We start from the raw sequence: 14413 nt of genomic DNA on the forward strand, positions 1-14413 counted from the left end.
TTTCTTCTTCCTCATGATTCATTCCATTGGTCATAATTCTTCTCCACAACTTGACTAGTGTATAAATTAATTCAATGCGAAGTTATACATGGTAGTTATACGAGATTCCATGCTGTCTAGGGGAGGGAGGGGAGAGAGAGGAGAGAAAATCTGGAACTCAAAATTATGTAGAACTGTGTGTTGTAAACTAAAAATAAAAATAAAAAAAAAGGTCTTGGCTTACAACCAGTAGCTTATCTAGAAAAACTGAGTATGATTGTATAGGGATGGATCGTGAATGAAATAGAAAATTTTTAAACATCCTTGATTACAAGATCAAAGTTGCATAGAAACTTTGAAATTCAAAGACAGGAGTCAAGAGAAAAACAAAAAAGGTAAAAATTAGTCATAAATCATAAAGGGGTTAGATTTTAACATGGGAAGATGATACACATGCCCTCTCAGGACTCTTATCTTCATCAAGGGTCTCAACAGCAACCTAAATTAAAGACAGGGGGCCTGTGAGTGATTTCCAAAGTAAAGGTAAGGGGAAATGAATATACTTAGTAGGGGAGAGAGAGGAGAGAAATGAAAGGTGATAAAAATATTTTCACATAATCAGGGTACACAAATAGAAAACTATACAAATGAGGAGGAAGGGGTGGGTAGTATATTTGAACTTCACTTTTATCTGAACTGGTCAAAAGGAAAAATACATATGCACAGCTGAGTACAAAAATACATTCTGACTCAACAGGGAAACAGGAAGGAAAGAAGATAACAAAGAGGAAGGGAGAAGAGAGAAGGTATCTTAGTCCTAGGGAAAACAAATACTAGCTTAAAAGATAGACTGTGTAGAAGGGTCTATAAGAAAAAAAGATTAAAACCTATGCATGGGTTCCAGGCAAGGGAAAAAGAAGAGGGGAAGGAGAACCAAAGCAGAATGCATCAAACCTAGAGAACTGGTATTGAGTACACTCCCTCTCTCTCACTGCCTTTTTCCTTAAAATGAGGGAGCAGGAAACAAAGAGAAGATAAAGTATAAGCAAACTGGAGTACAAAAATATACAATCATGATTGCAGATGTAAATGGGATGAACTCATCCATAAAATGGAAGAGGATAGCAGAGTGGATTAGAAAAGAGATTCCAATAATATGTTTTTTTAAAACACTTGTAAAACAAATATGCACAAAGAGTCAAAGAAGAGACTGGATAAAATGCTTCAGTTAAAGTAAAAAAAGGCAAGGATAGTAATCATGATTTCAGATAAAGCGATAGCAAACGTAGACTTAAACATTAAACAGGAAAATTGCATTATGTTAAAAATATCATAGATAATGAAATAATATCAATATTAAACCTATGTGAACCAAATGACATAGAATCTAAATACTTAAAGGAGAAGGTAAGTGAGTTGTGGGGATACATAGAGAATAAAATTATAATATTTGAGTACCTCAATTTACCCCATTTAGAGCTAGATAAATTTAACTAAAAGATAAACAAAAGTTGAGGACCTCCATAGAATTTTAGAGAAGTTAGATTTACTAGACCACTGGGGATTACTGAATGGCAGTAGAAAAGAGTAGACCTATTTCTCAGCTTTGCATGGCACCTTTACAAAAACTGACCATATTAAGGCATAAGATCCTCATAAACAAATGCAAAAAAGCAGAATTATTAAACACATCTTTTACAGAACACAAAGCAATAAAATTATATTTAAATTATATTTATATTATAGTAAAGAAGCACTGAAGGAATGATAAAAATTAACTGGAAACTAAGTAATTTAATCTTAAAGAATGAGAGGGTCAAAGAACAAAGCATAAAATCAATCGATAATTTCATTAAAGATAATGACAAAAATGGGACAGATCAATGAATTAGGCATGGAACCAAAAAAATGAGAAAACCAAGGAATTAAAATACCACAATTAAACACCAAAATCAGAGAAGAGATTAAAAAAATTGAAAGCAAAAAACCTCATTGAATTAATAAATAAAACTAGGAGCTGATTTTTGAAAAATAAATAAATCAATAAGATAAATCATTAGTTAATTTGACATTTTTAGAAAAGAAAAGAGAAAATCAAATGACCACTATCAAAATGTAAAAGTTTATTGACAAACTATGAAGAAATAAAAGAAATTATTAGAAGTTATTTCACCTAATTCTATGTTAATAAAACTGAAAACCTAAACAAAACAGATAAACATTAACAAAAATATATAAAGGCCCAGATTAACAACAACAACAACAAAGAAGTAAAGGACTCAATCTCAGGAAAAAAAATCCCACAAACTTAATAAGTGAACTTCTAAAGGAGAAAAAACAGACAAATCTGGGACTATATTGATTTATGAATGAATTTTACCAAACATTTAAAGAATAATTAATTCCAAGACTACAAAATCTGTTTGAAAAAATAAGAAAAGAAGAAATTCTACCAAAATCTTCCTATGATACAAGTATTATCTTTATATCTAAGACCAGGGAGAGTCTAAGCAGAAAAAGAAAATGACAGACTAATCATATCTCTAATGAATGTTTATACAAATATTTTAAATAAAATATTAGCATGGAGACTAGGACAACATATCACAAATATTACATACTATGCTAAGGTTGATTTATATCAGGAATGCAGGGCAACTGCACTGTTAATTAGGAAAACTATAAACAGTGAGAACAACAAAAAAATCATATGATTATACAAACAGATGCAGAAAAAGCTTTTGACAAAATACAATACCAATTCATTTTAAAAAACACACACACCAAAAAGCATAAGAATAAACAGGTATTTTCTTAATATGATAAGAAGTATCTAACAAAAACAAAGAGCCAACATTATCTGCTATGGTGATAAATTAGGAGCCTTTCCAAAAACACCAAGGAAAAAATAAGAATGTCCATTATCATTATTACTATATATCCATTATCATTATTACAATATATTTGCTAGAAATGTTAGCAACAGTGATAAGACAAGAAGAAGAAACTGAGGGAATAATCATAAAAATGAGGAAAGAAAATTATTGGTTTTTGCAGATGATATGATGGGTTGTTTAAAGAAAACTAGAGAGATAACTAAAAACATTTGAAACAACTACTTCAGCAAAATTTCTGGATATAAAATGAACCTTTATAAATCATTATGACATTACTGTATATTACCAACACAATCTAGCAGGAAGAGATATAAAGGGAGATCCATTTAAAATAACTAGAAATAAAATAAAATGTTTAGGACTCTATTTGTAAATAACTACAAAAAATTGTTTATACTAATACATCTAAATAGCTGAAGAAATACTAATTGTTTATGGGTAGCCTGAGCCAATATGATAAAAATGACACAGCGCCATAACAATCAAATTACTAAATGATTACTTTATAGAGATAGAAAAGATAAAATTAATCTGGAGGAAGATATTGTCAAGAATCTCAAGGGAAATCATGAAAAAAGTGGAAAGGAAGGGAGCCTAGACATGCCAGATATCAAAGTGTAAAATTGCTTTGTAAAAAGCAATTATCACCAAAATGATTTGGTACTGGTTAAGAAACAGAGAAGTTGATCAGTAGAACAGATTGGGTACACAACATACAGAAGCAAATAAGCTCAGTAATTACAGAAATGAAAATTAAAACTACTCTGAGATTCTACCTCATCAGATTGACAAGTTTAAAAAAAATGATGAATGCTGAAGAGATGGTGGGAAAATAGCTACATTGATGTACTGTTGGTACCTTGAACATAGTAGGTACTTAATAAACATAAATGCTTGTTACTGCTGGTGAAGCTATGAACTAGTCCAAGTCATTCTGAAAGCACTTTGGAACTATGTCCCAAAGTTATCAATCTGTGCATATCCTTTGACCCAGTGATACCACCTTTAAGGCTATGCCCCAGAGAGATCAGGGAAAGAGGAAAGGATTTACCTGTGCAGGGGCAAAAAATTAGAAACTGAAGAAGAGCCTGACAGCTGGGGAATGGCTGTACAAGTTTTAGACTTTTAAAGCCTCTTTATTAACTGACCCCTTCCTACAGTTCCAGTCTTCTTCCACCTTACTTCCTTCCACATATTCTTAGATCCAATGACGCTGACCTCCTTGCTAATCTTTGAACATGATACTCTTACCTTCCAACTCAAGAGTTTTTACTGGCTATCCCCCATACCTGGAAGCCTCTTCCTTCATCTCTGCCTCCTGGCTTCCTTCAAGTCTCAGTTAAAGTCCCATTTTCTGCAAGAAACCTTTGTCGGTCTGTGTTGGTAAGCAAAATGGCCTTTGTTTTCTTTGAGTAACTCAGTGTATTTCATTGAGCCTTGCTAGGTGCTGGGCCCCAGGCCCAGAGCCCTATTAGGTGTGGAACCTATGTGGGTGAGGATTGGTGACTGGGGTGGGGCCCAAGATGGGGCTGGCTAAGGGGAGGTGTTGACTCCAGAGCCATGACCTATTGGGTGTTGACCTAATCTATGTGGATGTGAACCTCCCAGGGTCCTAAGGGCAGGTGCCAACTCAAGAACCAATCAGCAGAGCCTGGGCTCTGGTCATTCAGACGACGCTTGATGATGTCAAAAACTCTATAAGAGGAGAGAAGACAGCTTGAAGATCCCTTTTTCTGTGGGAGCTCTCTGCCGCAGCAGTGGTGGCGCGTGACTCTGGGCCAGCCCTTGTTCTGAGCTCCCGGGCTGAACCTAGATGTTGGTAACTTTGAATTGTATTGGGCCTTGTGTTGGTAACCAAAAATGGGCTCCTTAGCACTTAGTCAACAAGTGCCCTTGACTAGTTTGGCTTTTTCCCCTGAACTGAATGCTGTTTGTATGTTGGATTGGAGTCAGCTTGTCAGCCCCTTCACCTTGCTTCCCTTGCTTAAGCAGATGGAAAGAACCTGTGCTTTCCCTGGCATACTTTACACCCCTGCAGAAGCTGGATGGTTAAAAACAGCTTCCATTGGAGCCAGAGGCTGCTATAGCTACAGCCACAGCTGAAGCTGAAGCAGGAGCTGCCGGTAGCAGAGCTGACCTACGGGAGGAAGCTGAACAAGGACTTGAGGCCAGTGGATAATCTTTTTACCATAGAGGGGAAGCATGTATATGATTTTGCTGTACACCATCATGCTTCTCTGTGGCCTCCTGGTTACTCTTGTGAGGCGTACTTATTGGGCCTGGAAGCTTTTGATCAATATATCAAAATGGGGATGCTGGTTCATGGGTTGGTTACTGTGCAGCCTAAATATATGCTTTGATTCTTCTGCCTCCTACTTTGAGAGTTTCTTATATCTGGCGGTTCTGAACCTTTCAGACATATATATGATCCTCTTTGAAATTATAAACTCTCCCCTCCTAATACAGGTCTGCCTGTTGATATTTGTCATTTGTTTGTATTTTGTTCTGAAGTTCAGGGTACTGGCTTTTTCCCCTGAACTAAGTGAATGATATTTGTATGCTGAATTAAAGTAAACTTGTCAACCCCTTTAACCTTGCTTTCCTTATTAAAGCAGATCAAAAGAACCTGTGCTTTCGCAGCGTGCCAGCAGCTTTCTGGGTGCTGGCTGTGGGTGGATCTTACACCCCCACAGAAGCTGCTAGCCAGATTGTTGAAACACGGTCCTCCTTAATCTTAGTGCCTTCCCTCTAAGACTACCCCTAATGTATCCTCTATAGATAGAGGGTTTTTTGTACCTAATTCTTTGCATGTTTTCTGCCCCATTACACTGTGAGCTCCTTGAGGGAAGGGACTTGTTTTTTTCCTTTCTCCGTACTTCCAGTGATTAGCAGAGAGCCTGGAACAGTCCCCATGTATTTATTTGACTGACTGAAACAAAGTAAAGGATCTAATAAAGAACCTACGCAGTACACATGGAAATGCACAGCAGTTCCTGGCTGCATCGAAAAGATTGTTCTACCACATTGCACGGTTTGATTCATTTTAAGTTATTAATCTCTTTATGTTTACACTCTCTCCTGTAAATCCACTTTGATCTAAAGATTAACAAAGTGACACCGAAAGGTGAGAGCAGTTCTTTGTTTCATTTTTTCTTTCATTTCTTTGTATCCTTAGGGTGTAGGACAGTGCCTGGTACACAGTAGGTGTTTAATAAATCCCAATTGACTGACTAATATACTGATTAGAATACTATTATACCTTAAGAAATGATAAAGATGGTTTCAGAAAAATCTCAGAAGGCTTAAATAAACTGATATAAAGGGAAGTGAGCAGAACCAGGAGAACAATTTATACAACAGTATTGTAAAGACAAATAACTTTGAAAGACTCAGGAAACTCTGACCACGCAATGACTAACCATAATTCCAGATGACTCATGGTGAAACATGCCACCTACTTCCTGACAGACAAATGATGGACTCAGAATACAAAATGCTAAGTATTTTTCTGGATGTGGCCAATGTGGGAATTTGTTTTGCTTGACTACATATGTTTGTAACAGGTTTTATTTTTCTTTTTTTTCAGTGGGGGTGAGAGAGGCAGGAGGAAGAGAAGGCAGATTTTCATTGATTGAACAAAATAAAATTTTATTTAAAAAACTAAGCGGTGCATCATCAGAGCTTCAAATGCTACTTACTAATTGTATGATGTTGGGTGAGTTATTTCACAGCTCTGGACCTCACTTTCCCTAATTATAAAATGGAAAGGTTGGACTACGATCTATGAGAGGCAGCAGAGTATAACAGAAAGAGCACCACTGACTCCAATCAGAGGATCTGTTTTCAAATCCTACCAATCACCTAATGGCCGAGTGACCTAAGCAAGATCACGCAATCTCCCTAAGCCTCATCTTTCTCATCTGTAAAATGGAAGGATTGGATTAGATGGCCTCTAATATTCCTTCCAGCTCTACAGATATGATTCTACATCCTCTGACTTTCCTTCAGCCACTGAGCTCTGTGATCCTCGTGAGGACAGAGGGACGTTTTTGTGTTTTTAATCTTTCATGGAAAACCCGGTGTTGCTATTTCTGTATTTCTGCTCCTGTACTTAAAAGACCCTGGGAAGTGAACGATCTTAGGCGTCTCTGGTGGCACAGTGGATGGAACACTGGGCTGGGAATCAGGAAGATTCATCTTTGTGAGTTCAAAGCTGTTCTCAGAGACTTACTAACTGTGTGACCCTGGGTAAGTCACTGAACCCTGTTTGCCTCAGTTCTTCATCTATAAAATGAGCCGGAGAAGAAGATGGCAAACCACACCAGGATCTCTGCCAAGAAAACCCCAAAAGGGTTGGACACAACTGAACCGAACAATATATGTATATTTATATATACACATACTACGTGTGTACTCATCTAAGCACAATACACACATAAACAGAGATACACAAATGTTACTTTATGTGCACATGCTATTTTAACAGTGTATATTTATATACATGTTTTACATATTGAATGTCGTGTGTATATCCTATTGAGCAGAAACAAAAACTTTATAAGGAAATGGGATTTTCCTTTTATTTAAAACTGTTTTTCGGTTCCTTTTCTGAGCATAAGAACAGATTTCAGATAAGTGTTGTCATGTGGGAAGGCTCCATGGGGTTATTAATAAATGGGCCAATATTTGTGAGGGAGGAAGCCATATAAATAAATATAGCTTGTTCTATTGTGCTGGCAAAAGGTCCTCAAATTCTATGTCCGCTTGGGACTATTGGCACATGCCACAATCTCCTCCCATACAGGGCTCAGCTTAAGATGCACTAAGAAAGGTTAATGATTTGACCATGCTCACTGTTATGAAGGTTAGCAACCAAAAGGAGGGACAAGTTCTTTGCTGCAGTCTCTTCCTCCCATTTTCCTAAAAGCATGGGTCTTAGAACAGGGAGCATGATGTGAGGGAAAGTGCACTGTACATCAAGTCAAAAAAACCTGAGTTGAAGCTACGACTGTGTGACACAGTCCTCAGCTTAGACTGTTGTTTCCTACCCAGGGAAGCCGGGAAGTGGACCTACAGCAAAATTATGATGCAAAGTAGATTGACTCCCCTCCTATGGAGTCATTTAGCCTGGTGGGGGGGGCTCTTGGAAGAGCAGGGCTTCCCAGAAACTAGTGGAGCGTGTGGGAGACTTATTCGGGCAGTCAGTGGAACAACCTGGGGTTTTCCCTTCAGTCTGTCTCCCATGGGCTTCATTTGCTACACCTAGTAGATGGAAAGCTCCTTCTGGGCAGAGGCAATCTCTTATTTTTGTCTTTGTTCATTTTAGTGCCTGGTAAAGACACCGGCACCAAGTAGGCATTCATAAATGCTTGTTGAATTGAATCACATTGACAGACCCACCTTAAGGTGTCATCCACAATTATAACTACAAACAGGCTAGAAAATAAAACATTGTTTAGGATATCAGGGAGGGGACAAAGTCACCTTTATTCCTCAGTGGACTAGAAGGTTATTGTCCTGAGGGGAGGGGACAGGACACACACACACACACACACACACACCTGGAAGAGGCTTTTCACCATGCCAGTATCAATAAGGCATCAAGGGGCGAGATAGTGTATACGCTTATGGGCTGACCAGAGGTGGCTGAGTCAGACTGAGGCCTGTTAGGTGGAGTCATCTATGAGGGTATCAGCACATTAGTGCCAGGCAGGGAGAGGGAAAGCCAGCAGCTGCATTAAACATTACCCAACACTGGGAATTAGATTGATTCAGACAGATGGTTAACTTTCCCCGCTGCTCTGCATTTTCAGTTTCTGATGTGGTCCAGATTTCCAGCACAGGATCCGGATTCTTGCAGCTGGTCTTTCCACTCATTTCAGTCCCTTTCATTTAGGGACTACAGATATTAATGCTTTACTTTCTGGTTCACAGTTGCTGTCTACATGCTTCAGATCCACTTCTGTCTCAAGTAGACACTGCCCTCATCTCCCAATTTTTCCCCTAATCTGCCTATTCATTGGCATTTGTCAGTCCTGCCTGAGGCAGGCTGTGGCACCTCTCATCCCTCCAGTATCTGTGATAGCTTCTGTCATAGATATTTCCCTACACACTAAAGACAGGCTTATTGGGCACAGACTCTGAGCTGGAAAGGCACTTAGTAGGTCATCCAGTCCAGGTCACTTGTTTAACAGACAAGTGCTTTGCACACATAATCTCGTTTGAGCTTCACATCGACCCTGTAAGATGGTTGTTGTTGTTAAATCATTTTCAATCATGTCCCCATTTGGGGTTTTCCTTCTCCAGCTCGTTTTATAGATGAGGAAACTGAGGCAAACAGGGTGAAGTGATTTGCCCAGGTCATACAGCTGGCAAGCGTCTGAGGTCAGATTTGGACTCAGGAAGATGAGTCTCTGAGTCTAGGCCTGTTACTCTATCCACCACACCACCTAGATGCCCTGTGAGATACATGATATCATTAGCCCCATTTTGCAGATGAGCACACTGAGGTTAAAAGCAGTTAAACACAGGGTCACACAACTAGTAAATCCTGAAGTGGCCTAGTCTTCCTAACTCTACATACAGCTGAAGGTGCCACCTACACTGGTTGAGGCAACATTTACTCACCTGGAAGTTCTCTTTTCTAAAGAAGTCATAAGTCTAATCCCTATCACTACGATGGCCAACAAGAGGCAATCTAAATTATGGTACTCCAACCACTATGCAACCTATTCGAAACTGAGTTTATGAGAGGCAGTACGGCATAACAGAGTACAGGACCTGGAGTCAGGAAGAACATGGTTCAAATCTGACGTCTAATATTAACCATATGACAATTCACATAACCTCTCACAGAAAGGAAGAGCTTGAAGGGACTTGGAAAGGCATCTAGCCTAAGTCTCCCATTTTGCAGAGGAATAGACTGAAGCGCAGAGAAGCTCAGGCCAAGGTTACATGGGCTAGTTAGGACAACCGGCATTTCAAATCAGATTGTCTGACACCAAATGTATTGGCATTATGAGCTCACATATGCTAGCCTAGCTTTAAAGCATAATGGGAAAGAATCTGTGTTTTGAGGGCTGATATTTCTGTGAAATCTGCCAAATCTTTTCAAAGGAAACGTTGGAAGACTCAAAACATAGTCCATCCAGGTGTACACTAGAGTCCCTCCAACAAAGCCATTGCAGTCTATAAGTTCAAGAGTTCAAGAACACATTCTGGACAAGGGAGGAGGGGAAATGAGGAAAGCAGAAGAAGAAACATACCTTCCCTTCCCTGTTACTTCACTAATGTAGTTATCTCACATGTATGCATACGCTGTAAAGAGGAAGAAGAACTCTAATTTCGTTTATGGTCTGTGAGTCCTTTGCATGTTCTGCATTTTCTGTGGGGCGAAATAAAGACAGCCTTGTACCTGATCATATAGGATCGTATAGGAAAATGATGAAGAACATGTGTGTAGAATAGACCTAGTCAACACACATTTATTAAGTATCTACTATGTTCCAGGAGCTTAGATATGAGCCTTAGATATGAGTTATATTCATTGATTTTTCTAGAGTAAACTTTGGGTGGGCAGCTAGGTGGCACAGTGGATAGAGAGTTGCACCTGGAGTCAGGAAGACTCATCTTCCTGAGTTCAAATCTAGCCTCAGACACTTACTAGCTATGTGACCCTGAACAAGTCACTTAACCTTGTTTACCTCAGTTTCCTTATCTGTAAAATGAGCTGGAGAAGGAAATGGCAAACCATTCCAGTATCTTTGCCAAGAAAATCCCAAATAGGGTTAGAAAGAGTCAGACAAGACTGAAAACAAATGAACAACAACAAACTTTGGGTGGAGGTCTAAAGAGCTAAAGAGGACTATTATTGGGAAGAAGCCCTTTGAGATTAATCCTGGACCACTGTGGGCTCCGGGTTTCACAACCCATTAGACTGCACCACATTGTTTGTGGTAACTGTTATTTATAGTTTTCCTTCATGGTTCACTTAACTCTAGCTGTCCTATTCTCCTTCCTCAAATATTCGTGTATGTACTTATCCATTTACACAGTGTATCCTTCCCCCAGCAGAATGTAAGCTCCTTAAGGTAGGAACTATTTTACCATTTTGTTTTCACTTTATCATTGCCTAGTATAGTACCTTGCACACAGCAAGTGCTTAATAAACACATATTAGCTAGGATTGGATTATCAGGTCTGTGAAAAGCCACCACCGCTCCCTTACTCTGTCACACACACCTTCCAGTCCTTCTAATAAAAAGTCATCGACGAACTTTTATTGAATACCCACTATGTGTAGATATGCTAGACACAAGAGCTTAAAAAGTTTAATAGGCTACAGTATTTCTTGGGAGAATGGAAGGGGACGGGCATTTATTAAGCACCTAGTATGTGCCAGACACTGTACTAAGCACTTCATAAATATTATCTTATTGGATTCTCACAACAACCCTGCAAGGTAAATGCTATTATTATCACCCCCATTTTACAGTAGAAGAAAGCAAGGCAGACTTGCCCAGGGTCGCATAGCTAGTAAATGTCCAAGGCTGGATTTGAACTCAGATGTTCCTGACTCTGGCTCAGTACTCTACCCAATGAACCACCTAGCTGCCCCCGGGGGCTTCCAAGATAATAATGTAAGACATGTACACAAGTTCCTAGTGTACAGAATAGTGTGAAAGTACAGGATGGGAACACACGCTCTACCTGAGTTCAAAGGAATCAATGATTACTTCTGGCTGGTGATCCAGGAAAATCACATGGAAGAGATGGAAACTTAGGTAAACTTTGAAAGACGAGTAGCATTTCCTTAAAGGGAGATAGTAGGAGAAGGCATTCCAAGAGCAGAGAAGGGTATGAGCCAAGTCACAAAGGCAAAAAATGTAAGGATGTGTTCGAAGAGTATCAAGCAAATTATATTGACAAGATTGTAGGCTACATGATTGTAGGCTACATAATCTCTCTTTGTCTCTCTCCGTCTCTCTCTCTGTCTCTCTCTCTGTCTCTGTCTCTCTCTCTCTCTCTCTCACCATTGGTTTGGTCCCACCCTTTATTTTGATTAAATGGACTCTATTCTGGTCTCTCCTTCATTTTCCCAGGCAAACCTCCCATTAGACTATCCTTGAGACTAAGGAATGGCTTTTGCCTTTCTTGGTATCCTTGGCATTTAGCACAGTGCCTGGCACATTGTAAGCATTTGTTGAATAACTTCCCATAACAATTCTGTACTTATTAATAAAAAAACATAGTAATAAAATCTACTGTATAAAATGTTTATGTTTCAGTTCTAACCTGGTTTTCATACATACCATACTGCTAAGAAAGAGAGAAGCACTAATATGACCACAGCAGCCACGGATCCCAATCCAACACCCATCATCTGTGGCAAAGTGAGAGATGAATCTGAAAGACAGAGGCACAGACTCAGTTGGACATCAGTGAAATACATAAAAATTCAGTGTGTTTCTCAAACAACTCCAGAAAAGGTACTCACTTACTGAAGAGAAAGAAATTTAAGGCAAGACTCCTACTCTCACTTGTCATCTAACTGAGGAAGCAATAAATAGTGAGACTTTTTTTCAAATACGAACTTGTATATTCAAGTAATCTTTCAAAGTTTCATCTTGGGATATAAATGCTACAATATTGCCAACAAAATTTAAAATATTTTGGATCATTACTTTGGGAATTGTGCTAAGTATTATAGCTATCTGTGTTAGTCCCCCTACAAAAGTATAAGACCCTTGAGTGCAGGAATGATGCCTTATCTACATTTTATATCTCCCCCAGGATGTATTATTATGCTGTCCATGCAGTGGGTGCTTAATAAAAGTACTGCATGTTGCATATTCTCCTCAAGATGGCAGACTGAGAAGACACAGAACATCCCAACTCTCTCACAAGTCTAGCAAGAATAAAAATAGAAAATAAGAATGAAAAATAATCAAGAAACTACAGAAAATACATTTGGTTAGCCCAGGTCTGCCTCTATATACTATAAAAAGTGTTCAGCCAAAAAGCTCAGCCTGGAAGTCCCTAGACAGAGCACAGAAGCCTTGCAGCACACGGACCAGGGGCAAGCCAGGAACTATACTCTAAGTCATGAAACTGTTTGACCCAGAGATATTAAAAGTCTGTACATCAAAGTGAACGAAGATAGAGGAAAAAACATTCATAAGTACAAACACATTTTTGCAGCTCTTTGCGTTACAGCAAAGAACCTCTGACTCCAGAATCAATGCTTTCTCCATGGTACCCCACTGCCTCAAATGAAAAAAAGAAACAATTAGGAAGGTAATAAGAAGGCCTAGATAGTACAGACACCAAAAGAGGAGAGACATTCTAGAAGTGGAGGGTAGCCAGCAGTGCATAAATACTGCACAAAGGAGATTAGCAAAAGGATCTTTGTGTTTGCTTAGAATGAAGTCATTGGCTATGTGAGGAAACTTAATTCTTCTGATTATAGAATAGCAGAATCTTAGAGCTGAAACAACTGGAGAGGCCACTTTGTCCAACTCATGTCTATAGAAGAATTGTTCTACAATATACCTTATACTCATGTGATCATCCAAATTGTTTCCCTGGCTTCCTTCAAGACTTAGCTCAAATGCTACCTTCTACAAAAAAGCCCGTTCTGATCCCCAGTTCTGGGGTATCCCTGGTCATTGCCAGTTCTCTCCTCTGAGATTATCTTCTGTTTCCACTGTATATAAATCATATGTAGCTATTTACATGTTGTCTCCCTCATTAAAATATAAGTTCCTTGAGGGCAGGGAAAGGTTACCTTTTTTGTATCCCTCCTGCTTAGGAACATGCTTCACACATAATAGGCACTTAAGGAACGTTTATCGATTGATTCACTGGTTGCAGATGTCCAGTGACAGACCCTACTACCTCCCAAGTCAGTTCATTCCACTTCTGAATAGCTCTAACTTCTAGGAAGTTTCCCCTTACATCAATGCAGAATTCCCCTCTCTGCAATTTCCACACATGATTCTTACTTATGTCTTTTGTTGCCAAGCAGAACAAGCCTAATCTCTCTTCAGATATTGGAAGACATTTCATTTCCTTCCTAATCTTCTGTTCTCCAGCTTAAACATCCCAAATTCTTTCAACCATTTCTCACACGGTATGTTGTAAAGGTCTGTCATCATCTTCACCAAACTTCTCTAAATGGTCTCCCACTTGTCACTGTTCTTCTAATTGGTCAAAGGTATATATAGTTATCTCTTTCACATCATAACTTTCCATATTGCAATTTTTATATATCATGGGTCAGCATAAGAAATTAAATGGGATTTTGGGGGGAACCACAGACAACACACAAAGGCCAGCAGATGACACAGAGCCTATGACCAAATATTTTACAATAAGTTACTGTGAACACTCCACAAAAGAAAAAGAAACAAATTCAGACTTCTCTGGTATGAAGGGAGACCCAAAATATTTTACATGGATTTTCCAGATTGCAGGGGCACTAAACCTGTAACTCCCGTAATGTGGAAGTGTGCCTTTTTTTGTTTGTTTCTCTTGTC

General features: G+C 38.8%; 1 protein-coding gene across 1 annotated transcript in view; it reads right to left on the reverse strand.

The window, feature by feature from the left end:
- The window catches only part of SUSD1 (sushi domain containing 1), a 278160-nt gene that overhangs the window by 18877 nt on the left and 244870 nt on the right, over positions 1-14413 (reverse strand). The window contains exon 16 of the mRNA XM_036749351.1: positions 12188-12281. Within this exon, the coding sequence (XP_036605246.1) occupies positions 12188-12281 (94 nt within the window). The remainder of the gene's footprint in view (positions 1-12187; positions 12282-14413) is intronic.

Source organism: Trichosurus vulpecula, chromosome 1, assembly GCF_011100635.1.
Source record: "Trichosurus vulpecula isolate mTriVul1 chromosome 1, mTriVul1.pri, whole genome shotgun sequence".
NCBI lineage: Eukaryota > Metazoa > Chordata > Mammalia > Diprotodontia > Phalangeridae > Trichosurus > Trichosurus vulpecula.